Raw genomic sequence first — 27,667 nt, forward strand, 5'->3', positions numbered from 1 at the left:
ACAATATACTTTCCAGTATTCAAATAATTGTGTTGTACACTACTTTATAATGTTTTTCACTGAAAACGTAGCATTGATGTGTATTTTCAGGAATTTGCCGAGTATCACCGGAATGCCATGTGATAACGTTACGGAAAGGCATGTGATAACATTCGAAGCATGTGATAAACTTTTTATATCAGCCCGCTAAGCACCAATTCGAAAAATATGGAAAATACTATAATTTAATGCTATTATCATACGATAAAAATCATATGTTATTTAGTCTAAGTATATGATAAATACAACTATCATATACTTAGACTAAATAACATAATTATGATTTTTACTGTATGATAATACCCTTAAATTAACGTAAATTCCATATTTTTCGAATCGGTCCTTAGCGGGCTGATATGAAAAGTTTATCACATGCTTCGATTGTTATCACATGCCGCTACGTTATCACATGGCATTCCGGTGATACTCGGCAAATTCCGGAAAATACACATCAATGCTACGTTTTTAGTGAAAACCATTACAAAGAAGTGTACAAAACTATCATTTGCCCAATGGATACTGGACAGTATATTTTGTGAAATAATAAATATATATATAAAAAAAAAACAAAAAAAAAAAAAAAAAAACTAATTATTAAATAAATGCCTTGTTTAAAAGTTCAAAGTTAACATAATTTAGAAAGTTACTTTAAAAAAGTTGCCAAACCGTCTTCATTTTGGTATTGTTAATTTTTGTTTGTTTTTGTCGATTCGTCCATATGAAATTGTGTTTCTTCTCTGTTGAGGCAAATGATAGAAAAAAATCATATCAAATGTACTGAATTTGAGGTCCGACGTCCGTGAACCTTTCAATCTTTGAACTTCTATAACAGAACCACGTAAAATGATCAATATACGAAGCAGTTATTTTTCTCCATTGTTGAAGCATATGATAAAAAGATCATAACATGTCATTTTTCATATCGCATGTATTATCAGCCCTCGGTAAATATCAGCCCGCGAGCCATGCGGCTCTTGGTCTGATATTGAACCTAGGGCTGATAATACATGCGATATGAAAATTGCCATGTTATAATCTGATACTATCACATTCAGTATTGGTATTAAAGATGAAAATTTCAACAAAAAGATTGAAGTGTACATTAATAATTCATTTATTCAATTTATCCATTTATACTATAACAATTCTTGATGTAAAGCCTTGGTCACGAACGGACGCCTAACGGACGAAAATAAAAGTTGTCCGTTGACAAAATTGTTATCCGTTGCGAGTCCGTTGATGTACTGGCCGAATAAAACGGACATGTAACGGATGCATAAAGGACACACACCGGATATGCAACGTACGAGAAACGGACACGTACCAGACAGAACGGTCGTCTAACGTACATCCAACGGACGAGTAACGCATAAAACGGACACCTGACGGAAGCGTACCGGATAAAACGGATGAACATACGGATATACGGAATAACGGAAAAATCAAAGGCGACAATAATAATACATGTTAATCGCAAAATTATTCAAAATGTTTCTGTGTAACTGGTTTTGACGTGTTCTTCAAAATTCCACCATAGGACAGTGTCTGGCCTGAATAAGAACTACTTGATTGTGAAGACGTGCCTATATTCTAAGATCTAATATGAATAATAAGAATTCATGAACCTTAAGAAATCTGACATACCAAAAATTGGCATTTCTAATGTGAAATTTTCAATTGGCATTTATCCGTTTCAGATCCGTTCATCATCCGTTTTATCCGTTACACGTCCGGTAGAAGTCCGTTTCTCATCCGTTAAACGTCCGGTAAAAGTCTGCTTGTGAATTTATCTTCCCAGATCTCCAATGGATGTATAACGTAACGGATACAAAACGGAAACAAAACGGACGAGTACCATACAAAACGGACGCCAAACGGACGTTCAACGGACATTTTATCCGTTAGGCGTCCGTTCGAGCTATCCAGTAAGGTGTGACCGTGGCTTAAGTTTTGGTGATTTTTTTAATGGGATGAACAAAATTACGAACGTAAAGTTCAGGCATAATTGCAAACAAAAACACCTCTGAAAAAAGAGGTTGATATGGTTGCCAATGAGACAACTATCCACAAGGCCAAAATGACAAAGGCATTAACAACTATAGGCCACCTTACGGCCTTCAACAATGAGCAAACCCATACAACATAATCAGCTATAAAAGGCCTCAATATGACAATGTAAAACAATTTAAACGAGAAAACTAACGGTCTTATTTATATTAAAAAAAATGAACGAAAAACAAATATGTAACACATAAACAAACGACAACCACTGAATTACAAGTTCCTGACTTGGGACAGGCACATCTATAAATAATGTGGCGGGGTTTAACATGTTAGCGGGATCCCAACCTGGGACAGTTGTATAATAGTACAACATAAGTTAACAACGAACTATAAAAATCAGTTGAAAAACGCTTTACTCATGAGATGGACGAACATGCATGTTTGGAACACATTTAAATAAAAGGAATATGAGGTATGTGTTTTGGTCCCATTCCAGGAAAATGTTATCTACTGGTAAGCGTTGGTTGATGTGTGTCATTTCTTTTGGTTTTTTATGTAGTACTGCTGATTTCTTCATGAAAAGTCCAGATTGTCTTTTCATTATATTTATCGTTGACGCATATCAAACATCATTTACAGCTTGCATTGTGGTTTGAGTGCTTGTTTGTAATAGAAACAGCAATATCCAATAATGATTGATGCCTCCCGATCTTACTGGACCTCTACACACTAGAATTAAAAGAGACTAGGGGGAATGTTGCGTGAATTTAAAATGCTGCATTTAGTTAGCACGTTTTGTTACGTTCCACCAGACTTTGATACGTATTTACTAGGTTTCTACTTCGTTTCAATTTTCGCTACGTTTGTTGTTGAATTTTGAACAAAGGATCACAACATTTCGATACGCTTTGTTACGTATATTCCCGTTTCTCCACGCTTTCAAAACGTATAAAGGTGTGACCGGGGCTTAAAGCACATTCAATAAGAATGAAACATGTTCAATGGATTTGTATCGTAGATTTTACCTTTGGGCAACTCTAACTATGCTGTTAGATCTACCATCTCTAGTATCCACAAAGGAGCAACCTTTGACAACATACATCCTATCTTGTACGTGTCTGGGTACTACTCGTTCATAATATCTAGTGTCTGTCCACTCCCATACATTGCCTTGCATATCATATAATCCTGAAAAATACATTAAGTTAAATATGCTTTCATCGTGCATATAAACGTGAAATGAAAGTTATCAAAAGAACCGTTCAAGAAACATTCTGCAATTTTGTGAAGTACTTTTCTTCAATTATTGAAATTTGTATTGTTATAGATCACTAAAGTCTTGTATTTTCTTTGGGCATTTTAACTTGTGTCGTCAACGATTAAAGTGTGTTAGATAACCGCCTGAATCTGTTATTCCGTCAAAAAGACCTTGAGTAAAAATGATGTGCCCGGCATTCCTTCAAAAAGACATTGGGTAGAAAACTTTTGCCCGTCATTCAGTCTAAAAAGGACCTTGGGTAGAAAAGTTTTCCCCGTAATACGTCAAAAAGACATTTATAAGGTAGAAAATAATGCCCCTTTTAAATATGCCAAAGGGCCTTTAGGAGAAAAAAATTGCACGTCATTCCATCAAATGGCTTTGGGTAGAAAACTTTGCCCGTCAATATGTCAAAAAGATCACTTGTATTTTCTTTGGGCATTTAAACCTGTGTTAAAGTGTGTAAGGTTCCCGCTTGAATTATTTGCCATTCCGTCAAAAAGACCTTAGGTAAACAAACGGGTGCCCATCATTCCGTCAAAAAGACCTTGGGTTGAAATCGTTTGCTCACCACAACGTCAAAAAGTCCTTAGGTATATAGAAAATGTTTGCCTTCAAAACGTCAAAAAGACCTTGGTGAGAAAAATTTTGCACGTCATTCTGTCAAAAAAAAATTGGGTAGAAAATATTTCCCGTTAATACGTCAAAAAGACCTAGGGTGAAAACTTTCGCCCAACTTTTCTTCCGGTTTTTTTTTGGGGAGCTTCACAAATATCACATTGAGCTGTATCGTGTATTTCTAATACACTGTATTTGTTTTTATAATATAATATAAAGTATTGTTGTTGTTTTTTTGCCTATTTTTTCCTTTTTCTAAGCTTGTAAGAAGTTACGAAGTCTATAAAGTTAGCTTTGATTCTTGTGTATAATTCGGAGTTTAGTATGACGTCCATTATCACTGCACTAGTATGCAAATATGTTTAGGGGCCAGCTGAAAGAATCATCCGGGTGAGGGAGTTTCCTGCTACATTGAAGACCCTTTGGTGGCCTTCGGTGCTTGTCTGCTCTATGTTCGGGTTGTTGTTGCTTTGACACATTCCTCATTTCCATTCTCAATTTTATTTGACTTTTTTTGGCATACCTACCAAAATCATTTTGTGCAGAAAATGCATGAACAGGACTCAATCCTTCCCACTTGTCTGCTTTAGTATTTCCATTTGGAAACTTTCCCTGCAACATTAACGAACAGCATATATTAAAACATGTACGTGGAATATAGATGTCTGTTCAAAAGACATACTAGTATTTAAATATGTGCCTGTCCCAAGTCAGGAGCCTGTAATTCAGTGGTTGGCGTTTGTTTTATGTGTTACATATTTGTTTTTTGTTCTTTTTTTTATATCATTAAGGCCGTTAGTTTTCTCGTTTGAATTGTTTTACATTGTTTTATCGGGGCCTTTTATATCTGACTATGCGGTATGAGCTTTGCTCATTGTTGAAGGCCGTACGGTGACCTATAGTTGTTAATGTCTGTGTCATTTTGGTCTCTTGTGGACAGTAGTCTCATTGGCAATCATACCACATTTTCTTTTTTTATATTAGCTAGTGCCTCTTATTTTCAATTCAAATTACGCTTCTAATTAAAAGCAATCCATTGGTGCCTTTTTTGATACCTTGGCTGTAGACTATTGATCAAAGATAAGTCATTCTTTCTTTTTATATCATTGTTACAATATACCGGAGAAAAGAATAAGCAAAATACTGTTTATTTAATCTTTATTTCAGCATAATTATTCTTCTGTTTCTTTTTCGAGTTATTTCCCATTTCCTATTACTAAAATTTGTGTGCGTTTTGACATAAAAAGTATTGCAAAATTTAGGGTATCGTTTAAATCCTTAAATTAAAATAAAAACCGAAATCCTAACTGGGATCATATGTGAGTTTCGTATGTTTTATTTTATTGCATTGTATTATGTTTGGGGAGGTGAACTTTCTGGTAATGAGACCAGTCACGGCCTGGCTGGGGAATTGGGTAGGCAAATGCTCACATTAATCTGTACCGATACAGGCTCCAAATGTCCTTCTTTATACGCCATAACTCATGGTGGTGCTCCTATTTAAAGAAGGCTCATACAGAGACAAGACAAGTAATGATTTGATCAGCTTTAAAGAGCTCTCTCAAATCACAGATGGGTTTAGATGTATTGTAGCTGTTTTATCCCTATCTGTTGTAATCGTTCATGATTCAATCATGATTCATATTGGTATGCCTGGAATTCTCTCGCCCAGTATCAAAATCCGTAATAGACTAGAACGCCCGTTTTTCTGAGATTAGTATGCAATGTCTATCCTCATGATGTGTTAATATGAAATTATATTTTACCTGCCACAAATTTGCTCTGTTCTTTTGATATCTGTCTCCCCAGGGATAATCTTTTGCTGAAAAACAAATGCATAGGTCCCTTAGTCAACTTTTCTTTCAAGTGATGATACTTGTTATGTATACGTTAAAGAGTTTACACAAATGGGTTTCACAACGGACGCATTTTCACACCCAATGCTTTAATTATATCCAAACTTTCTTCCTTTAAAAGTTTGCAGCTGTTATAAAATGCATCATTTGTTACAAGATTCAACTACACCTAAGTGCTTCATCAAATGTTAAACACAATATTATGAAATATTGAATGAACGAATTGCGTTTTGATTAAGATAACGATCTTTAAGTGTGAGCGAGAAGTATCTGGTGTTTCGCGTCACTCTCCTCAAACTGTATAAATCAAAATCTGAAAAAGGAATGTAAAAACCCATCAATATGTTAAGCTCATTGGCGGATCCATGGCGGGGAGGGGGTTAAAGCCCCCCTTTTTTATGGCCGATCAATGCATTTGAATGGGGACATATAGTTGGAATCCCCCTTAATCCAGATTTGGGAAACCCCGCTTTTTAAAATGGCTGGATCCGCCCCTGAAGTTTATTTCGTTCCTCATCTTATGTTCTTCTGACTTACATTACCATTTTTAAATTCTAGATTTTATTTTTTAATGTCCTCATCCTTAGTAAGTAAAATGAATGTATACCATAATAGCCTCCACGTGCTGCATACTCCCATTCAACTTCCAATGGTATACGTTTCTTATAATGTTCACAGAAAGCTTTGGCATCATGGTAACTAACATGTACAACGGGATAATCCAGGCGATCCAAGATGGTGGAATTAGGACCTTCTGGCTAGAAATAAAAAAAAATGTATCGTCCATTACCTATCTTCACATATTCATCGTATTTTGTAATATGTAAGAAATATGTTTCATTATTACTAGACTCAAGCTGGCAGCCACTTTTATCGGCCAATCAAGATAGCAGCCACTTTTTTCCAGCAGCCAATTTTGGGGATATGTCTAAAAACCAAAAAACTGAATGAGACTCAAACGTTCCAAAAATCGCTAAATATTAGTTAAATGCTATCTAACACCGGAAATCGACAATTTCACGGATTGTACTGGTTCTAAAAGCATTTCATTCCGTTTAAAATATGTATGTGAAGCTAGCAGTCCGTTCATTATTTGTTATTCGATAATTGATATTCAATGTCCAATCGGCCGCTAGCAGTCGGTTAAATATTCAAATTTAGTTGAAAATCATTAAAAAGCATGAGGGAAGGCTTCGCCGGAAATTGTTTTATGACCCCTTCAAGCTGTCGTAAATTTTCGTTGTCCTCGAATATAAACCATTATATAAGTTGCATATTTGTCTTTATTTTATATAGATTTTTATCAATAAATCGACACCAAAGATGTAATTTAATATATTATATAACAAACAAAAACAAAAACCATCACTCAAGAAACATTTAAAAATAAAAATAATAAATATGTCTGGAAAGCCAAAAATACAAAAAACAGAAATGTATAGTAAAAACCTACCGAGGACTGCTTAAATAAGGTTAAACCCGGGCGATTTTGAACCTCTGTGGTGGCTAGACGGGCCCGGATCCCAGAAAAATATTAAATTGGGAATAGCCTGGGTCAATATTTGAAATGAGCTAGGTCCAGTTCGGAACTTTGCCGTAGGTATATGCCGAAAAGTACCGAATGTGTGTCTGGTATAGAAAATACGTAAATGGGCGACTTTGAACCTCTGTGGTGGCTAGACGGGCCCGGATCCCAGAAAAATATTAAAGTGGGGAATAGCCTGGGTCAATACCTTTGAAATGAGCTAGGTCCAGTTCGGAACTTTGCCGTAGGTATATGCCGAAAAGTACCGAATGTGTGTCTGGTATGGAAAATACGTAAATGGGCGACTTTGAACCTCTATGGTGGGTAGACGGGCCCGGATCCCAGAAAAATATTTAAGTGGGGAATAGCCTGGGTCAAGACCTTTAAAATGAGCTAGGTCTGGTTCGGAACTTTGCCGTAGGGATATTCCGAAATGTACCGAGTGTGGGATTAATAATGAAAATTTGCCATAAGGGCAACTTTGAACCTCTGTGGTGGCTAGACGGGCCCGGATCCCAGAAAAATATTAAAGTGGGGAATAGCCTGGGTCAATAAATTTGAAATGAGCTAGGTCCAGTTCGGAACTTTGCCGTAGGTATATGCCGAAAAGTACCGAATGTGTGTCTGGTATAGAAAATACGTAAATGGGCGACTTTGAACCTCTGTGGTGGCTAGACGGGCCCGGATCCCAGAAAAATATTAAAGTGGGGAATAGCCTGGGTCAATACCTTTGAAATGAGCTAGGTCCAGTTCGGAACTTTGCCGTAGGTATATGCCGAAAAGTACCGAATGTGTGTCTGGTATGGAAAATACGTAAATGGGCGACTTTGAACCTCTATGGTGGGTAGACGGGCCCGGATCCCAGAAAAATATTTAAGTGGGGAATAGCCTGGGTCAAGACCTTTAAAATGAGCTAGGTCTGGTTCGGAACTTTGCCGTAGGGATATTCCGAAATGTACCGAGTGTGGGATTAATAATGAAAATTTGCCATAAGGGCAACTTTGAACCTCTGTGGTGGCTAGACGGGCCCGGATCCCAGAAAAATATTAAAGTGGGGAATAGCCTGGGTCAATAAATTTGAAATGAGCTAGGTCCAGTTCGGAACTTTGCCGTAGGTATATGCCGAAAAGTACCGAATGTGTGTCTGGTATAGAAAATACGTAAATGGGCGACTTTGAACCTCTGTGGTGGCTAGACGGGCCCGGATCCCAGAAAAATATTAAAGTGGGGAATAGCCTGGGTCAATACCTTTGAAATGAGCTAGGTCCAGTTCGGAACTTTGCCGTAGGTATATGCCGAAAAGTACCGAATGTGTGTCTGGTATGGAAAATACGTAAATGGGCGACTTTGAACCTCTATGGTGGGTAGACGGGCCCGGATCCCAGAAAAATATTTAAGTGGGGAATAGCCTGGGTCAAGACCTTTAAAATGAGCTAGGTCTGGTTCGGAACTTTGCCGTAGGGATATTCCGAAATGTACCGAGTGTGGGATTAATAATGAAAATTTGCCATAAGGGCAACTTTGAACCTCTGTGGTGGCTAGACGGGCCCGGATCCCAGAAAAATATTAAAGTGGGGAATAGCCTGGGTCAATAAATTTGAAATGAGCTAGGTCCAGTTCGGAACTTTGCCGTAGGTATATGCCGAAAAGTACCGAATGTGTGTCTGGTATAGAAAATACGTAAATGGGCGACTTTGAACCTCTGTGGTGGCTAGACGGGCCCGGATCCCAGAAAAATATTAAAGTGGGGAATAGCCTGGGTCAATACCTTTGAAATGAGCTAGGTCCAGTTCGGAACTTTGCCGTAGGTATATGCCGAAAAGTACCGAATGTGTGTCTGGTATGGAAAATACGTAAATGGGCGACTTTGAACCTCTATGGTGGGTAGACGGGCCCGGATCCCAGAAAAATATTTAAGTGGGGAATAGCCTGGGTCAAGACCTTTAAAATGAGCTAGGTCTGGTTCGGAACTTTGCCGTAGGGATATTCCGAAATGTACCGAGTGTGGGATTAATAATGAAAATTTGCCATAAGGGCAACTTTGAACCTCTGTGGTGGCTAGACGGGCCCGGATCCCAGAAAAATATTAAAGTGGGGAATAGCCTGGGTCAATAAATTTGAAATGAGCTAGGTCCAGTTCGGAACTTTGCCGTAGGTATATGCCGAAAAGTACCGAATGTGTGTCTGGTATAGAAAATACGTAAATGGGCGACTTTGAACCTCTGTGGTGGCTAGACGGGCCCGGATCCCAGAAAAATATTAAAGTGGGGAATAGCCTGGGTCAATACCTTTGAAATGAGCTAGGTCCAGTTCGGAACTTTGCCGTAGGTATATGCCGAAAAGTACCGAATGTGTGTCTGGTATGGAAAATACGTAAATGGGCGACTTTGAACCTCTATGGTGGGTAGACGGGCCCGGATCCCAGAAAAATATTTAAGTGGGGAATAGCCTGGGTCAAGACCTTTAAAATGAGCTAGGTCTGGTTCGGAACTTTGCCGTAGGGATATTCCGAAATGTACCGAGTGTGGGATTAATAATGAAAATTTGCCATAAGGGCAACTTTGAACCTCTGTGGTGGCTAGACGGGCCCGGATCCCAGAAAAATATTAAAGTGGGGAATAGCCTGGGTCAATAAATTTGAAATGAGCTAGGTCCAGTTCGGAACTTTGCCGTAGGTATATGCCGAAAAGTACCGAATGTGTGTCTGGTATAGAAAATACGTAAATGGGCGACTTTGAACCTCTGTGGTGGCTAGACGGGCCCGGATCCCAGAAAAATATTAAAGTGGGGAATAGCCTGGGTCAATACCTTTGAAATGAGCTAGGTCCAGTTCGGAACTTTGCCGTAGGTATATGCCGAAAAGTACCGAATGTGTGTCTGGTATGGAAAATACGTAAATGGGCGACTTTGAACCTCTATGGTGGGTAGACGGGCCCGGATCCCAGAAAAATATTTAAGTGGGGAATAGCCTGGGTCAAGACCTTTAAAATGAGCTAGGTCTGGTTCGGAACTTTGCCGTAGGGATATTCCGAAATGTACCGAGTGTGGGATTAATAATGAAAATTTGCCATAAGGGCAACTTTGAACCTCTGTGGTGGCTAGACGGGCCCGGATCCCAGAAAAATATTAAAGTGGGGAATAGCCTGGGTCAATAAATTTGAAATGAGCTAGGTCCAGTTCGGAACTTTGCCGTAGGTATATGCCGAAAAGTACCGAATGTGTGTCTGGTATAGAAAATACGTAAATGGGCGACTTTGAACCTCTGTGGTGGCTAGACGGGCCCGGATCCCAGAAAAATATTAAAGTGGGGAATAGCCTGGGTCAATACCTTTGAAATGAGCTAGGTCCAGTTCGGAACTTTGCCGTAGGTATATGCCGAAAAGTACCGAATGTGTGTCTGGTATGGAAAATACGTAAATGGGCGACTTTGAACCTCTATGGTGGGTAGACGGGCCCGGATCCCAGAAAAATATTTAAGTGGGGAATAGCCTGGGTCAAGACCTTTAAAATGAGCTAGGTCTGGTTCGGAACTTTGCCGTAGGGATATTCCGAAATGTACCGAGTGTGGGATTAATAATGAAAATTTGCCATAAGGGCAACTTTGAACCTCTGTGGTGGCTAGACGGGCCCGGATCCCAGAAAAATATTAAAGTGGGGAATAGCCTGGGTCAATAAATTTGAAATGAGCTAGGTCCAGTTCGGAACTTTGCCGTAGGTATATGCCGAAAAGTACCGAATGTGTGTCTGGTATAGAAAATACGTAAATGGGCGACTTTGAACCTCTGTGGTGGCTAGACGGGCCCGGATCCCAGAAAAATATTAAAGTGGGGAATAGCCTGGGTCAATACCTTTGAAATGAGCTAGGTCCAGTTCGGAACTTTGCCGTAGGTATATGCCGAAAAGTACCGAATGTGTGTCTGGTATGGAAAATACGTAAATGGGCGACTTTGAACCTCTATGGTGGGTAGACGGGCCCGGATCCCAGAAAAATATTTAAGTGGGGAATAGCCTGGGTCAAGACCTTTAAAATGAGCTAGGTCTGGTTCGGAACTTTGCCGTAGGGATATTCCGAAATGTACCGAGTGTGGGATTAATAATGAAAATTTGCCATAAGGGCAACTTTGAACCTCTGTGGTGGCTAGACGGGCCCGGATCCCAGAAAAATATTAAAGTGGGGAATAGCCTGGGTCAATAAATTTGAAATGAGCTAGGTCCAGTTCGGAACTTTGCCGTAGGTATATGCCGAAAAGTACCGAATGTGTGTCTGGTATAGAAAATACGTAAATGGGCGACTTTGAACCTCTGTGGTGGCTAGACGGGCCCGGATCCCAGAAAAATATTAAAGTGGGGAATAGCCTGGGTCAATACCTTTGAAATGAGCTAGGTCCAGTTCGGAACTTTGCCGTAGGTATATGCCGAAAAGTACCGAATGTGTGTCTGGTATGGAAAATACGTAAATGGGCGACTTTGAACCTCTATGGTGGGTAGACGGGCCCGGATCCCAGAAAAATATTTAAGTGGGGAATAGCCTGGGTCAAGACCTTTAAAATGAGCTAGGTCTGGTTCGGAACTTTGCCGTAGGGATATTCCGAAATGTACCGAGTGTGGGATTAATAATGAAAATTTGCCATAAGGGCAACTTTGAACCTCTGTGGTGGCTAGACGGGCCCGGATCCCAGAAAAATATTAAAGTGGGGAATAGCCTGGGTCAATAAATTTGAAATGAGCTAGGTCCAGTTCGGAACTTTGCCGTAGGTATATGCCGAAAAGTACCGAATGTGTGTCTGGTATAGAAAATACGTAAATGGGCGACTTTGAACCTCTGTGGTGGCTAGACGGGCCCGGATCCCAGAAAAATATTAAAGTGGGGAATAGCCTGGGTCAATACCTTTGAAATGAGCTAGGTCCAGTTCGGAACTTTGCCGTAGGTATATGCCGAAAAGTACCGAATGTGTGTCTGGTATGGAAAATACGTAAATGGGCGACTTTGAACCTCTATGGTGGGTAGACGGGCCCGGATCCCAGAAAAATATTTAAGTGGGGAATAGCCTGGGTCAAGACCTTTAAAATGAGCTAGGTCTGGTTCGGAACTTTGCCGTAGGGATATTCCGAAATGTACCGAGTGTGGGATTAATAATGAAAATTTGCCATAAGGGCAACTTTGAACCTCTGTGGTGGCTAGACGGGCCCGGATCCCAGAAAAATATTAAAGTGGGGAATAGCCTGGGTCAATAAATTTGAAATGAGCTAGGTCCAGTTCGGAACTTTGCCGTAGGTATATGCCGAAAAGTACCGAATGTGTGTCTGGTATAGAAAATACGTAAATGGGCGACTTTGAACCTCTGTGGTGGCTAGACGGGCCCGGATCCCAGAAAAATATTAAAGTGGGGAATAGCCTGGGTCAATACCTTTGAAATGAGCTAGGTCCAGTTCGGAACTTTGCCGTAGGTATATGCCGAAAAGTACCGAATGTGTGTCTGGTATGGAAAATACGTAAATGGGCGACTTTGAACCTCTATGGTGGGTAGACGGGCCCGGATCCCAGAAAAATATTTAAGTGGGGAATAGCCTGGGTCAAGACCTTTAAAATGAGCTAGGTCTGGTTCGGAACTTTGCCGTAGGGATATTCCGAAATGTACCGAGTGTGGGATTAATAATGAAAATTTGCCATAAGGGCAACTTTGAACCTCTGTGGTGGCTAGACGGGCCCGGATCCCAGAAAAATATTAAAGTGGGGAATAGCCTGGGTCAATAAATTTGAAATGAGCTAGGTCCAGTTCGGAACTTTGCCGTAGGTATATGCCGAAAAGTACCGAATGTGTGTCTGGTATAGAAAATACGTAAATGGGCGACTTTGAACCTCTGTGGTGGCTAGACGGGCCCGGATCCCAGAAAAATATTAAAGTGGGGAATAGCCTGGGTCAATACCTTTGAAATGAGCTAGGTCCAGTTCGGAACTTTGCCGTAGGTATATGCCGAAAAGTACCGAATGTGTGTCTGGTATGGAAAATACGTAAATGGGCGACTTTGAACCTCTATGGTGGGTAGACGGGCCCGGATCCCAGAAAAATATTTAAGTGGGGAATAGCCTGGGTCAAGACCTTTAAAATGAGCTAGGTCTGGTTCGGAACTTTGCCGTAGGGATATTCCGAAATGTACCGAGTGTGGGATTAATAATGAAAATTTGCCATAAGGGCAACTTTGAACCTCTGTGGTGGCTAGACGGGCCCGGATCCCAGAAAAATATTAAAGTGGGGAATAGCCTGGGTCAATAAATTTGAAATGAGCTAGGTCCAGTTCGGAACTTTGCCGTAGGTATATGCCGAAAAGTACCGAATGTGTGTCTGGTATAGAAAATACGTAAATGGGCGACTTTGAACCTCTGTGGTGGCTAGACGGGCCCGGATCCCAGAAAAATATTAAAGTGGGGAATAGCCTGGGTCAATACCTTTGAAATGAGCTAGGTCCAGTTCGGAACTTTGCCGTAGGTATATGCCGAAAAGTACCGAATGTGTGTCTGGTATGGAAAATACGTAAATGGGCGACTTTGAACCTCTATGGTGGGTAGACGGGCCCGGATCCCAGAAAAATATTTAAGTGGGGAATAGCCTGGGTCAAGACCTTTAAAATGAGCTAGGTCCGGTTCGGAACTTTGCCGTAGGGATATTCCGAAATGTACCGAGTGTGGGATTAATAATGAAAATTTGCCATAAGGGCAACTTTGAACCTCTGTGGTGGCTAGACGGGCCCGGATCCCAGAAAAATATTAAAGTGGGGAATAGCCTGGGTCAATAAATTTGAAATGAGCTAGGTCCAGTTCGGAACTTTGCCGTAGGTATATGCCGAAAAGTACCGAATGTGTGTCTGGTATAGAAAATACGTAAATGGGCGACTTTGAACCTCTGTGGTGGCTAGACGGGCCCGGATCCCAGAAAAATATTAAAGTGGGGAATAGCCTGGGTCAATACCTTTGAAATGAGCTAGGTCCAGTTCGGAACTTTGCCGTAGGTATATGCCGAAAAGTACCGAATGTGTGTCTGGTATGGAAAATACGTAAATGGGCGACTTTGAACCTCTATGGTGGGTAGACGGGCCCGGATCCCAGAAAAATATTTAAGTGGGGAATAGCCTGGGTCAAGACCTTTAAAATGAGCTAGGTCTGGTTCGGAACTTTGCCGTAGGGATATTCCGAAATGTACCGAGTGTGGGATTAATAATGAAAATTTGCCATAAGGGCAACTTTGAACCTCTGTGGTGGCTAGACGGGCCCGGATCCCAGAAAAATATTAAAGTGGGGAATAGCCTGGGTCAATAAATTTGAAATGAGCTAGGTCCAGTTCGGAACTTTGCCGTAGGTATATGCCGAAAAGTACCGAATGTGTGTCTGGTATAGAAAATACGTAAATGGGCGACTTTGAACCTCTGTGGTGGCTAGACGGGCCCGGATCCCAGAAAAATATTAAAGTGGGGAATAGCCTGGGTCAATACCTTTGAAATGAGCTAGGTCCAGTTCGGAACTTTGCCGTAGGTATATGCCGAAAAGTACCGAATGTGTGTCTGGTATGGAAAATACGTAAATGGGCGACTTTGAACCTCTATGGTGGGTAGACGGGCCCGGATCCCAGAAAAATATTTAAGTGGGGAATAGCCTGGGTCAAGACCTTTAAAATGAGCTAGGTCTGGTTCGGAACTTTGCCGTAGGGATATTCCGAAATGTACCGAGTGTGGGATTAATAATGAAAATTTGCCATAAGGGCAACTTTGAACCTCTGTGGTGGCTAGACGGGCCCGGATCCCAGAAAAATATTAAAGTGGGGAATAGCCTGGGTCAATAAATTTGAAATGAGCTAGGTCCAGTTCGGAACTTTGCCGTAGGTATATGCCGAAAAGTACCGAATGTGTGTCTGGTATAGAAAATACGTAAATGGGCGACTTTGAACCTCTGTGGTGGCTAGACGGGCCCGGATCCCAGAAAAATATTAAAGTGGGGAATAGCCTGGGTCAATACCTTTGAAATGAGCTAGGTCCAGTTCGGAACTTTGCCGTAGGTATATGCCGAAAAGTACCGAATGTGTGTCTGGTATGGAAAATACGTAAATGGGCGACTTTGAACCTCTATGGTGGGTAGACGGGCCCGGATCCCAGAAAAATATTTAAGTGGGGAATAGCCTGGGTCAAGACCTTTAAAATGAGCTAGGTCTGGTTCGGAACTTTGCCGTAGGGATATTCCGAAATGTACCGAGTGTGGGATTAATAATGAAAATTTGCCATAAGGGCAACTTTGAACCTCTGTGGTGGCTAGACGGGCCCGGATCCCAGAAAAATATTAAAGTGGGGAATAGCCTGGGTCAATAAATTTGAAATGAGCTAGGTCCAGTTCGGAACTTTGCCGTAGGTATATGCCGAAAAGTACCGAATGTGTGTCTGGTATAGAAAATACGTAAATGGGCGACTTTGAACCTCTGTGGTGGCTAGACGGGCCCGGATCCCAGAAAAATATTAAAGTGGGGAATAGCCTGGGTCAATACCTTTGAAATGAGCTAGGTCCAGTTCGGAACTTTGCCGTAGGTATATGCCGAAAAGTACCGAATGTGTGTCTGGTATGGAAAATACGTAAATGGGCGACTTTGAACCTCTATGGTGGGTAGACGGGCCCGGATCCCAGAAAAATATTTAAGTGGGGAATAGCCTGGGTCAAGACCTTTAAAATGAGCTAGGTCTGGTTCGGAACTTTGCCGTAGGGATATTCCGAAATGTACCGAGTGTGGGATTAATAATGAAAATTTGCCATAAGGGCAACTTTGAACCTCTGTGGTGGCTAGACGGGCCCGGATCCCAGAAAAATATTAAAGTGGGGAATAGCCTGGGTCAATAAATTTGAAATGAGCTAGGTCCAGTTCGGAACTTTGCCGTAGGTATATGCCGAAAAGTACCGAATGTGTGTCTGGTATAGAAAATACGTAAATGGGCGACTTTGAACCTCTGTGGTGGCTAGACGGGCCCGGATCCCAGAAAAATATTAAAGTGGGGAATAGCCTGGGTCAATACCTTTGAAATGAGCTAGGTCCAGTTCGGAACTTTGCCGTAGGTATATGCCGAAAAGTACCGAATGTGTGTCTGGTATGGAAAATACGTAAATGGGCGACTTTGAACCTCTATGGTGGGTAGACGGGCCCGGATCCCAGAAAAATATTTAAGTGGGGAATAGCCTGGGTCAAGACCTTTAAAATGAGCTAGGTCTGGTTCGGAACTTTGCCGTAGGGATATTCCGAAATGTACCGAGTGTGGGATTAATAATGAAAATTTGCCATAAGGGCAACTTTGAACCTCTGTGGTGGCTAGACGGGCCCGGATCCCAGAAAAATATTAAAGTGGGGAATAGCCTGGGTCAATAAATTTGAAATGAGCTAGGTCCAGTTCGGAACTTTGCCGTAGGTATATGCCGAAAAGTACCGAATGTGTGTCTGGTATAGAAAATACGTAAATGGGCGACTTTGAACCTCTGTGGTGGCTAGACGGGCCCGGATCCCAGAAAAATATTAAAGTGGGGAATAGCCTGGGTCAATACCTTTGAAATGAGCTAGGTCCAGTTCGGAACTTTGCCGTAGGTATATGCCGAAAAGTACCGAATGTGTGTCTGGTATGGAAAATACGTAAATGGGCGACTTTGAACCTCTATGGTGGGTAGACGGGCCCGGATCCCAGAAAAATATTTAAGTGGGGAATAGCCTGGGTCAAGACCTTTAAAATGAGCTAGGTCTGGTTCGGAACTTTGCCGTAGGGATATTCCGAAATGTACCGAGTGTGGGATTAATAATGAAAATTTGCCATAAGGGCAACTTTGAACCTCTGTGGTGGCTAGACGGGCCCGGATCCCAGAAAAATATTAAAGTGGGGAATAGCCTGGGTCAATAAATTTGAAATGAGCTAGGTCCAGTTCGGAACTTTGCCGTAGGTATATGCCGAAAAGTACCGAATGTGTGTCTGGTATAGAAAATACGTAAATGGGCGACTTTGAACCTCTGTGGTGGCTAGACGGGCCCGGATCCCAGAAAAATATTAAAGTGGGGAATAGCCTGGGTCAATACCTTTGAAATGAGCTAGGTCCAGTTCGGAACTTTGCCGTAGGTATATGCCGAAAAGTACCGAATGTGTGTCTGGTATGGAAAATACGTAAATGGGCGACTTTGAACCTCTATGGTGGGTAGACGGGCCCGGATCCCAGAAAAATATTTAAGTGGGGAATAGCCTGGGTCAAGACCTTTAAAATGAGCTAGGTCTGGTTCGGAACTTTGCCGTAGGGATATTCCGAAATGTACCGAGTGTGGGATTAATAATGAAAATTTGCCATAAGGGCAACTTTGAACCTCTGTGGTGGCTAGACGGGCCCGGATCCCAGAAAAATATTAAAGTGGGGAATAGCCTGGGTCAATAAATTTGAAATGAGCTAGGTCCAGTTCGGAACTTTGCCGTAGGTATATGCCGAAAAGTACCGAATGTGTGTCTGGTATAGAAAATACGTAAATGGGCGACTTTGAACCTCTGTGGTGGCTAGACGGGCCCGGATCCCAGAAAAATATTAAAGTGGGGAATAGCCTGGGTCAATACCTTTGAAATGAGCTAGGTCCAGTTCGGAACTTTGCCGTAGGTATATGCCGAAAAGTACCGAATGTGTGTCTGGTATGGAAAATACGTAAATGGGCGACTTTGAACCTCTATGGTGGGTAGACGGGCCCGGATCCCAGAAAAATATTTAAGTGGGGAATAGCCTGGGTCAAGACCTTTAAAATGAGCTAGGTCCGGTTCGGAACTTTGCCGTAGGGATATTCCGAAATGTACCGAGTGTGGGATTAATAATGAAAATTTGCCATAAGGGCAACTTTGAACCTCTGTGGTGGCTAGACGGGCCCGGATCCCAGAAAAATATTAAAGTGGGGAATAGCCTGGGTCAATAAATTTGAAATGAGCTAGGTCCAGTTCGGAACTTTGCCGTAGGTATATGCCGAAAAGTACCGAATGTGTGTCTGGTATAGAAAATACGTAAATGGGCGACTTTGAACCTCTGTGGTGGCTAGACGGGCCCGGATCCCAGAAAAATATTAAAGTGGGGAATAGCCTGGGTCAATACCTTTGAAATGAGCTAGGTCCAGTTCGGAACTTTGCCGTAGGTATATGCCGAAAAGTACCGAATGTGTGTCTGGTATGGAAAATACGTAAATGGGCGACTTTGAACCTCTATGGTGGGTAGACGGGCCCGGATCCCAGAAAAATATTTAAGTGGGGAATAGCCTGGGTCAAGACCTTTAAAATGAGCTAGGTCTGGTTCGGAACTTTGCCGTAGGGATATTCCGAAATGTACCGAGTGTGGGATTAATAATGAAAATTTGCCATAAGGGCAACTTTGAACCTCTGTGGTGGCTAGACGGGCCCGGATCCCAGAAAAATATTAAAGTGGGGAATAGCCTGGGTCAATAAATTTGAAATGAGCTAGGTCCAGTTCGGAACTTTGCCGTAGGTATATGCCGAAAAGTACCGAATGTGTGTCTGGTATAGAAAATACGTAAATGGGCGACTTTGAACCTCTGTGGTGGCTAGACGGGCCCGGATCCCAGAAAAATATTAAAGTGGGGAATAGCCTGGGTCAATACCTTTGAAATGAGCTAGGTCCAGTTCGGAACTTTGCCGTAGGTATATGCCGAAAAGTACCGAATGTGTGTCTGGTATGGAAAATACGTAAATGGGCGACTTTGAACCTCTATGGTGGGTAGACGGGCCCGGATCCCAGAAAAATATTTAAGTGGGGAATAGCCTGGGTCAAGACCTTTAAAATGAGCTAGGTCTGGTTCGGAACTTTGCCGTAGGGATATTCCGAAATGTACCGAGTGTGGGATTAATAATGAAAATTTGCCATAAGGGCAACTTTGAACCTCTGTGGTGGCTAGACGGGCCCGGATCCCAGAAAAATATTAAAGTGGGGAATAGCCTGGGTCAATAAATTTGAAATGAGCTAGGTCCAGTTCGGAACTTTGCCGTAGGTATATGCCGAAAAGTACCGAATGTGTGTCTGGTATAGAAAATACGTAAATGGGCGACTTTGAACCTCTGTGGTGGCTAGACGGGCCCGGATCCCAGAAAAATATTAAAGTGGGGAATAGCCTGGGTCAATACCTTTGAAATGAGCTAGGTCCAGTTCGGAACTTTGCCGTAGGTATATGCCGAAAAGTACCGAATGTGTGTCTGGTATGGAAAATACGTAAATGGGCGACTTTGAACCTCTATGGTGGGTAGACGGGCCCGGATCCCAGAAAAATATTTAAGTGGGGAATAGCCTGGGTCAAGACCTTTAAAATGAGCTAGGTCTGGTTCGGAACTTTGCCGTAGGGATATTCCGAAATGTACCGAGTGTGGGATTAATAATGAAAATTTGCCATAAGGGCAACTTTGAACCTCTGTGGTGGCTAGACGGGCCCGGATCCCAGAAAAATATTAAAGTGGGGAATAGCCTGGGTCAATAAATTTGAAATGAGCTAGGTCCAGTTCGGAACTTTGCCGTAGGTATATGCCGAAAAGTACCGAATGTGTGTCTGGTATAGAAAATACGTAAATGGGCGACTTTGAACCTCTGTAGTGGCTAGACGGGCCCGGATCCCAGAAAAATATTAAAGTGGGGAATAGCCTGGGTCAATACCTTTGAAATGAGCTAGGTCCAGTTCGGAACTTTGCCGTAGGTATATGCCGAAAAGTACCGAATGTGTGTCTGGTATGGAAAATACGTAAATGGGCGACTTTGAACCTCTATGGTGGGTAGACGGGCCCGGATCCCAGAAAAATATTTAAGTGGGGAATAGCCTGGGTCAAGACCTTTAAAATGAGCTAGGTCTGGTTCGGAACTTTGCCGTAGGGATATTCCGAAATGTACCGAGTGTGGGATTAATAATGAAAATTTGCCATAAGGGCAACTTTGAACCTCTGTGGTGGCTAGACGGGCCCGGATCCCAGAAAAATATTAAAGTGGGGAATAGCCTGGGTCAATAAATTTGAAATGAGCTAGGTCCAGTTCGGAACTTTGCCGTAGGTATATGCCGAAAAGTACCGAATGTGTGTCTGGTATAGAAAATACGTAAATGGGCGACTTTGAACCTCTGTGGTGGCTAGACGGGCCCGGATCCCAGAAAAATATTAAAGTGGGGAATAGCCTGGGTCAATACCTTTGAAATGAGCTAGGTCCAGTTCGGAACTTTGCCGTAGGTATATGCCGAAAAGTACCGAATGTGTGTCTGGTATGGAAAATACGTAAATGGGCGACTTTGAACCTCTATGGTGGGTAGACGGGCCCGGATCCCAGAAAAATATTTAAGTGGGGAATAGCCTGGGTCAAGACCTTTAAAATGAGCTAGGTCTGGTTCGGAACTTTGCCGTAGGGATATTCCGAAATGTACCGAGTGTGGGATTAATAATGAAAATTTGCCATAAGGGCAACTTTGAACCTCTGTGGTGGCTAGACGGGCCCGGATCCCAGAAAAATATTAAAGTGGGGAATAGCCTGGGTCAATAAATTTGAAATGAGCTAGGTCCAGTTCGGAACTTTGCCGTAGGTATATGCCGAAAAGTACCGAATGTGTGTCTGGTATAGAAAATACGTAAATGGGCGACTTTGAACCTCTGTGGTGGCTAGACGGGCCCGGATCCCAGAAAAATATTAAAGTGGGGAATAGCCTGGGTCAATACCTTTGAAATGAGCTAGGTCCAGTTCGGAACTTTGCCGTAGGTATATGCCGAAAAGTACCGAATGTGTGTCTGGTATGGAAAATACGTAAATGGGCGACTTTGAACCTCTATGGTGGGTAGACGGGCCCGGATCCCAGAAAAATATTTAAGTGGGGAATAGCCTGGGTCAAGACCTTTAAAATGAGCTAGGTCCGGTTCGGAACTTTGCCGTAGGGATATTCCGAAATGTACCGAGTGTGGGATTAATAATGAAAATTTGCCATAAGGGCAACTTTGAACCTCTGTGGTGGCTAGACGGGCCCGGATCCCAGAAAAATATTAAAGTGGGGAATAGCCTGGGTCAATAAATTTGAAATGAGCTAGGTCCAGTTCGGAACTTTGCCGTAGGTATATGCCGAAAAGTACCGAATGTGTGTCTGGTATAGAAAATACGTAAATGGGCGACTTTGAACCTCTGTGGTGGCTAGACGGGCCCGGATCCCAGAAAAATATTAAAGTGGGGAATAGCCTGGGTCAATACCTTTGAAATGAGCTAGGTCCAGTTCGGAACTTTGCCGTAGGTATATGCCGAAAAGTACCGAATGTGTGTCTGGTATGGAAAATACGTAAATGGGCGACTTTGAACCTCTATGGTGGGTAGACGGGCCCGGATCCCAGAAAAATATTTAAGTGGGGAATAGCCTGGGTCAAGACCTTTAAAATGAGCTAGGTCTGGTTCGGAACTTTGCCGTAGGGATATTCCGAAATGTACCGAGTGTGGGATTAATAATGAAAATTTGCCATAAGGGCAACTTTGAACCTCTGTGGTGGCTAGACGGGCCCGGATCCCAGAAAAATATTAAAGTGGGGAATAGCCTGGGTCAATAAATTTGAAATGAGCTAGGTCCAGTTCGGAACTTTGCCGTAGGTATATGCCGAAAAGTACCGAATGTGTGTCTGGTATAGAAAATACGTAAATGGGCGACTTTGAACCTCTGTGGTGGCTAGACGGGCCCGGATCCCAGAAAAATATTAAAGTGGGGAATAGCCTGGGTCAATACCTTTGAAATGAGCTAGGTCCAGTTCGGAACTTTGCCGTAGGTATATGCCGAAAAGTACCGAATGTGTGTCTGGTATGGAAAATACGTAAATGGGCGACTTTGAACCTCTATGGTGGGTAGACGGGCCCGGATCCCAGAAAAATATTTAAGTGGGGAATAGCCTGGGTCAAGACCTTTAAAATGAGCTAGGTCTGGTTCGGAACTTTGCCGTAGGGATATTCCGAAATGTACCGAGTGTGGGATTAATAATGAAAATTTGCCATAAGGGCAACTTTGAACCTCTGTGGTGGCTAGACGGGCCCGGATCCCAGAAAAATATTAAAGTGGGGAATAGCCTGGGTCAATAAATTTGAAATGAGCTAGGTCCAGTTCGGAACTTTGCCGTAGGTATATGCCGAAAAGTACCGAATGTGTGTCTGGTATAGAAAATACGTAAATGGGCGACTTTGAACCTCTGTGGTGGCTAGACGGGCCCGGATCCCAGAAAAATATTAAAGTGGGGAATAGCCTGGGTCAATACCTTTGAAATGAGCTAGGTCCAGTTCGGAACTTTGCCGTAGGTATATGCCGAAAAGTACCGAATGTGTGTCTGGTATGGAAAATACGTAAATGGGCGACTTTGAACCTCTATGGTGGGTAGACGGGCCCGGATCCCAGAAAAATATTTAAGTGGGGAATAGCCTGGGTCAAGACCTTTAAAATGAGCTAGGTCTGGTTCGGAACTTTGCCGTAGGGATATTCCGAAATGTACCGAGTGTGGGATTAATAATGAAAATTTGCCATAAGGGCAACTTTGAACCTCTGTGGTGGCTAGACGGGCCCGGATCCCAGAAAAATATTAAAGTGGGGAATAGCCTGGGTCAATAAATTTGAAATGAGCTAGGTCCAGTTCGGAACTTTGCCGTAGGTATATGCCGAAAAGTACCGAATGTGTGTCTGGTATAGAAAATACGTAAATGGGCGACTTTGAACCTCTGTGGTGGCTAGACGGGCCCGGATCCCAGAAAAATATTAAAGTGGGGAATAGCCTGGGTCAATACCTTTGAAATGAGCTAGGTCCAGTTCGGAACTTTGCCGTAGGTATATGCCGAAAAGTACCGAATGTGTGTCTGGTATGGAAAATACGTAAATGGGCGACTTTGAACCTCTATGGTGGGTAGACGGGCCCGGATCCCAGAAAAATATTTAAGTGGGGAATAGCCTGGGTCAAGACCTTTAAAATGAGCTAGGTCCGGTTCGGAACTTTGCCGTAGGGATATTCCGAAATGTACCGAGTGTGGGATTAATAATGAAAATTTGCCATAAGGGCAACTTTGAACCTCTGTGGTGGCTAGACGGGCCCGGATCCCAGAAAAATATTAAAGTGGGGAATAGCCTGGGTCAATAAATTTGAAATGAGCTAGGTCCAGTTCGGAACTTTGCCGTAGGTATATGCCGAAAAGTACCGAATGTGTGTCTGGTATAGAAAATACGTAAATGGGCGACTTTGAACCTCTGTGGTGGCTAGACGGGCCCGGATCCCAGAAAAATATTAAAGTGGGGAATAGCCTGGGTCAATACCTTTGAAATGAGCTAGGTCCAGTTCGGAACTTTGCCGTAGGTATATGCCGAAAAGTACCGAATGTGTGTCTGGTATGGAAAATACGTAAATGGGCGACTTTGAACCTCTATGGTGGGTAGACGGGCCCGGATCCCAGAAAAATATTTAAGTGGGGAATAGCCTGGGTCAAGACCTTTAAAATGAGCTAGGTCTGGTTCGGAACTTTGCCGTAGGGATATTCCGAAATGTACCGAGTGTGGGATTAATAATGAAAATTTGCCATAAGGGCAACTTTGAACCTCTGTGGTGGCTAGACGGGCCCGGATCCCAGAAAAATATTAAAGTGGGGAATAGCCTGGGTCAATAAATTTGAAATGAGCTAGGTCCAGTTCGGAACTTTGCCGTAGGTATATGCCGAAAAGTACCGAATGTGTGTCTGGTATAGAAAATACGTAAATGGGCGACTTTGAACCTCTGTGGTGGCTAGACGGGCCCGGATCCCAGAAAAATATTAAAGTGGGGAATAGCCTGGGTCAATACCTTTGAAATGAGCTAGGTCCAGTTCGGAACTTTGCCGTAGGTATATGCCGAAAAGTACCGAATGTGTGTCTGGTATGGAAAATACGTAAATGGGCGACTTTGAACCTCTATGGTGGGTAGACGGGCCCGGATCCCAGAAAAATATTTAAGTGGGGAATAGCCTGGGTCAAGACCTTTAAAATGAGCTAGGTCTGGTTCGGAACTTTGCCGTAGGGATATTCCGAAATGTACCGAGTGTGGGATTAATAATGAAAATTTGCCATAAGGGCAACTTTGAACCTCTGTGGTGGCTAGACGGGCCCGGATCCCAGAAAAATATTAAAGTGGGGAATAGCCTGGGTCAATAAATTTGAAATGAGCTAGGTCCAGTTCGGAACTTTGCCGTAGGTATATGCCGAAAAGTACCGAATGTGTGTCTGGTATAGAAAATACGTAAATGGGCGACTTTGAACCTCTGTGGTGGCTAGACGGGCCCGGATCCCAGAAAAATATTAAAGTGGGGAATAGCCTGGGTCAATACCTTTGAAATGAGCTAGGTCCAGTTCGGAACTTTGCCGTAGGTATATGCCGAAAAGTACCGAATGTGTGTCTGGTATGGAAAATACGTAAATGGGCGACTTTGAACCTCTATGGTGGGTAGACGGGCCCGGATCCCAGAAAAATATTTAAGTGGGGAATAGCCTGGGTCAAGACCTTTAAAATGAGCTAGGTCTGGTTCGGAACTTTGCCGTAGGGATATTCCGAAATGTACCGAGTGTGGGATTAATAATGAAAATTTGCCATAAGGGCAACTTTGAACCTCTGTGGTGGCTAGACGGGCCCGGATCCCAGAAAAATATTAAAGTGGGGAATAGCCTGGGTCAATAAATTTGAAATGAGCTAGGTCCAGTTCGGAACTTTGCCGTAGGTATATGCCGAAAAGTACCGAATGTGTGTCTGGTATAGAAAATACGTAAATGGGCGACTTTGAACCTCTGTGGTGGCTAGACGGGCCCGGATCCCAGAAAAATATTAAAGTGGGGAATAGCCTGGGTCAATACCTTTGAAATGAGCTAGGTCCAGTTCGGAACTTTGCCGTAGGTATATGCCGAAAAGTACCGAATGTGTGTCTGGTATGGAAAATACGTAAATGGGCGACTTTGAACCTCTATGGTGGGTAGACGGGCCCGGATCCCAGAAAAATATTTAAGTGGGGAATAGCCTGGGTCAAGACCTTTAAAATGAGCTAGGTCTGGTTCGGAACTTTGCCGTAGGGATATTCCGAAATGTACCGAGTGTGGGATTAATAATGAAAATTTGCCATAAGGGCAACTTTGAACCTCTGTGGTGGCTAGACGGGCCCGGATCCCAGAAAAATATTAAAGTGGGGAATAGCCTGGGTCAATAAATTTGAAATGAGCTAGGTCCAGTTCGGAACTTTGCCGTAGGTATATGCCGAAAAGTACCGAATGTGTGTCTGGTATAGAAAATACGTAAATGGGCGACTTTGAACCTCTGTGGTGGCTAGGCGGGCCCGGATCCCAGAAAAATATTAAAGTGGGGAATAGCCTGGGTCAATACCTTTGAAATGAGCTAGGTCCAGTTCGGAACTTTGCCGTAGGTATATGCCGAAAAGTACCGAATGTGTGTCTGGTATGGAAAATACGTAAATGGGCGACTTTGAACCTCTATGGTGGGTAGACGGGCCCGGATCCCAGAAAAATATTTAAGTGGGGAATAGCCTGGGTCAAGACCTTTAAAATGAGCTAGGTCTGGTTCGGAACTTTGCCGTAGGGATATTCCGAAATGTACCGAGTGTGGGATTAATAATGAAAATTTGCCATAAGGGCAACTTTGAACCTCTGTGGTGGCTAGACGGGCCCGGATCCCAGAAAAATATTAAAGTGGGGAATAGCCTGGGTCAATAAATTTGAAATGAGCTAGGTCCAGTTCGGAACTTTGCCGTAGGTATATGCCGAAAAGTACCGAATGTGTGTCTGGTATAGAAAATACGTAAATGGGCGACTTTGAACCTCTGTGGTGGCTAGACGGGCCCGGATCCCAGAAAAATATTAAAGTGGGGAATAGCCTGGGTCAATACCTTTGAAATGAGCTAGGTCCAGTTCGGAACTTTGCCGTAGGTATATGCCGAAAAGTACCGAATGTGTGTCTGGTATGGAAAATACGTAAATGGGCGACTTTGAACCTCTATGGTGGGTAGACGGGCCCGGATCCCAGAAAAATATTTAAGTGGGGAATAGCCTGGGTCAAGACCTTTAAAATGAGCTAGGTCTGGTTCGGAACTTTGCCGTAGGGATATTCCGAAATGTACCGAGTGTGGGATTAATAATGAAAATTTGCCATAAGGGCAACTTTGAACCTCTGTGGTGGCTAGACGGGCCCGGATCCCAGAAAAATATTAAAGTGGGGAATAGCCTGGGTCAATAAATTTGAAATGAGCTAGGTCCAGTTCGGAACTTTGCCGTAGGTATATGCCGAAAAGTACCGAATGTGTGTCTGGTATAGAAAATACGTAAATGGGCGACTTTGAACCTCTGTGGTGGCTAGACGGGCCCGGATCCCAGAAAAATATTAAAGTGGGGAATAGCCTGGGTCAATACCTTTGAAATGAGCTAGGTCCAGTTCGGAACTTTGCCGTAGGTATATGCCGAAAAGTACCGAATGTGTGTCTGGTATGGAAAATACGTAAATGGGCGACTTTGAACCTCTATGGTGGGTAGACGGGCCCGGATCCCAGAAAAATATTTAAGTGGGGAATAGCCTGGGTCAAGACCTTTAAAATGAGCTAGGTCTGGTTCGGAACTTTGCCGTAGGGATATTCCGAAATGTACCGAGTGTGGGATTAATAATGAAAATTTGCCATAAGGGCAACTTTGAACCTCTGTGGTGGCTAGACGGGCCCGGATCCCAGAAAAATATTAAAGTGGGGAATAGCCTGGGTCAATAAATTTGAAATGAGCTAGGTCCAGTTCGGAACTTTGCCGTAGGTATATGCCGAAAAGTACCGAATGTGTGTCTGGTATAGAAAATACGTAAATGGGCGACTTTGAACCTCTGTGGTGGCTAGACGGGCCCGGATCCCAGAAAAATATTAAAGTGGGGAATAGCCTGGGTCAATACCTTTGAAATGAGCTAGGTCCAGTTCGGAACTTTGCCGTAGGTATATGCCGAAAAGTACCGAATGTGTGTCTGGTATGGAAAATACGTAAATGGGCGACTTTGAACCTCTATGGTGGGTAGACGGGCCCGGATCCCAGAAAAATATTTAAGTGGGGAATAGCCTGGGTCAAGACCTTTAAAATGAGCTAGGTCTGGTTCGGAACTTTGCCGTAGGGATATTCCGAAATGTACCGAGTGTTGGATTAATAATGAAAATTTGCCATAAGGGCAACTTTGAACCTCTGTGGTGGCTAGACGGGCCCGGATCCCAGAAAAATATTAAAGTGGGGAATAGCCTGGGTCAATAAATTTGAAATGAGCTAGGTCCAGTTCGGAACTTTGCCGTAGGTATATGCCGAA

The 27,667-nt window shown here is 42.8% G+C and overlaps 1 protein-coding gene across 1 annotated transcript in view; it reads right to left on the reverse strand.

Moving 5' to 3' along the window:
• LOC134700604 (glucose dehydrogenase [FAD, quinone]-like) overlaps positions 1 to 27,667 on the reverse strand; it is a gene marked incomplete at its 5' end in the record, with an annotated part of 50,076 nt that overhangs the window by 546 nt on the left and 21,863 nt on the right. Inside the window, 4 exon segments of the mRNA XM_063561979.1 lie at positions 3,069 to 3,231; positions 4,447 to 4,531; positions 5,686 to 5,741; positions 6,383 to 6,533. Of these exon segments, the coding sequence (XP_063418049.1) occupies positions 3,069 to 3,231; positions 4,447 to 4,531; positions 5,686 to 5,741; positions 6,383 to 6,533 (455 nt within the window).

Source organism: Mytilus trossulus, unplaced genomic scaffold (genome assembly GCF_036588685.1).
Source record: "Mytilus trossulus isolate FHL-02 unplaced genomic scaffold, PNRI_Mtr1.1.1.hap1 h1tg000164l___fragment_2___debris__unscaffolded, whole genome shotgun sequence".
Taxonomy (NCBI): Eukaryota; Metazoa; Mollusca; class Bivalvia; order Mytilida; family Mytilidae; genus Mytilus; species Mytilus trossulus.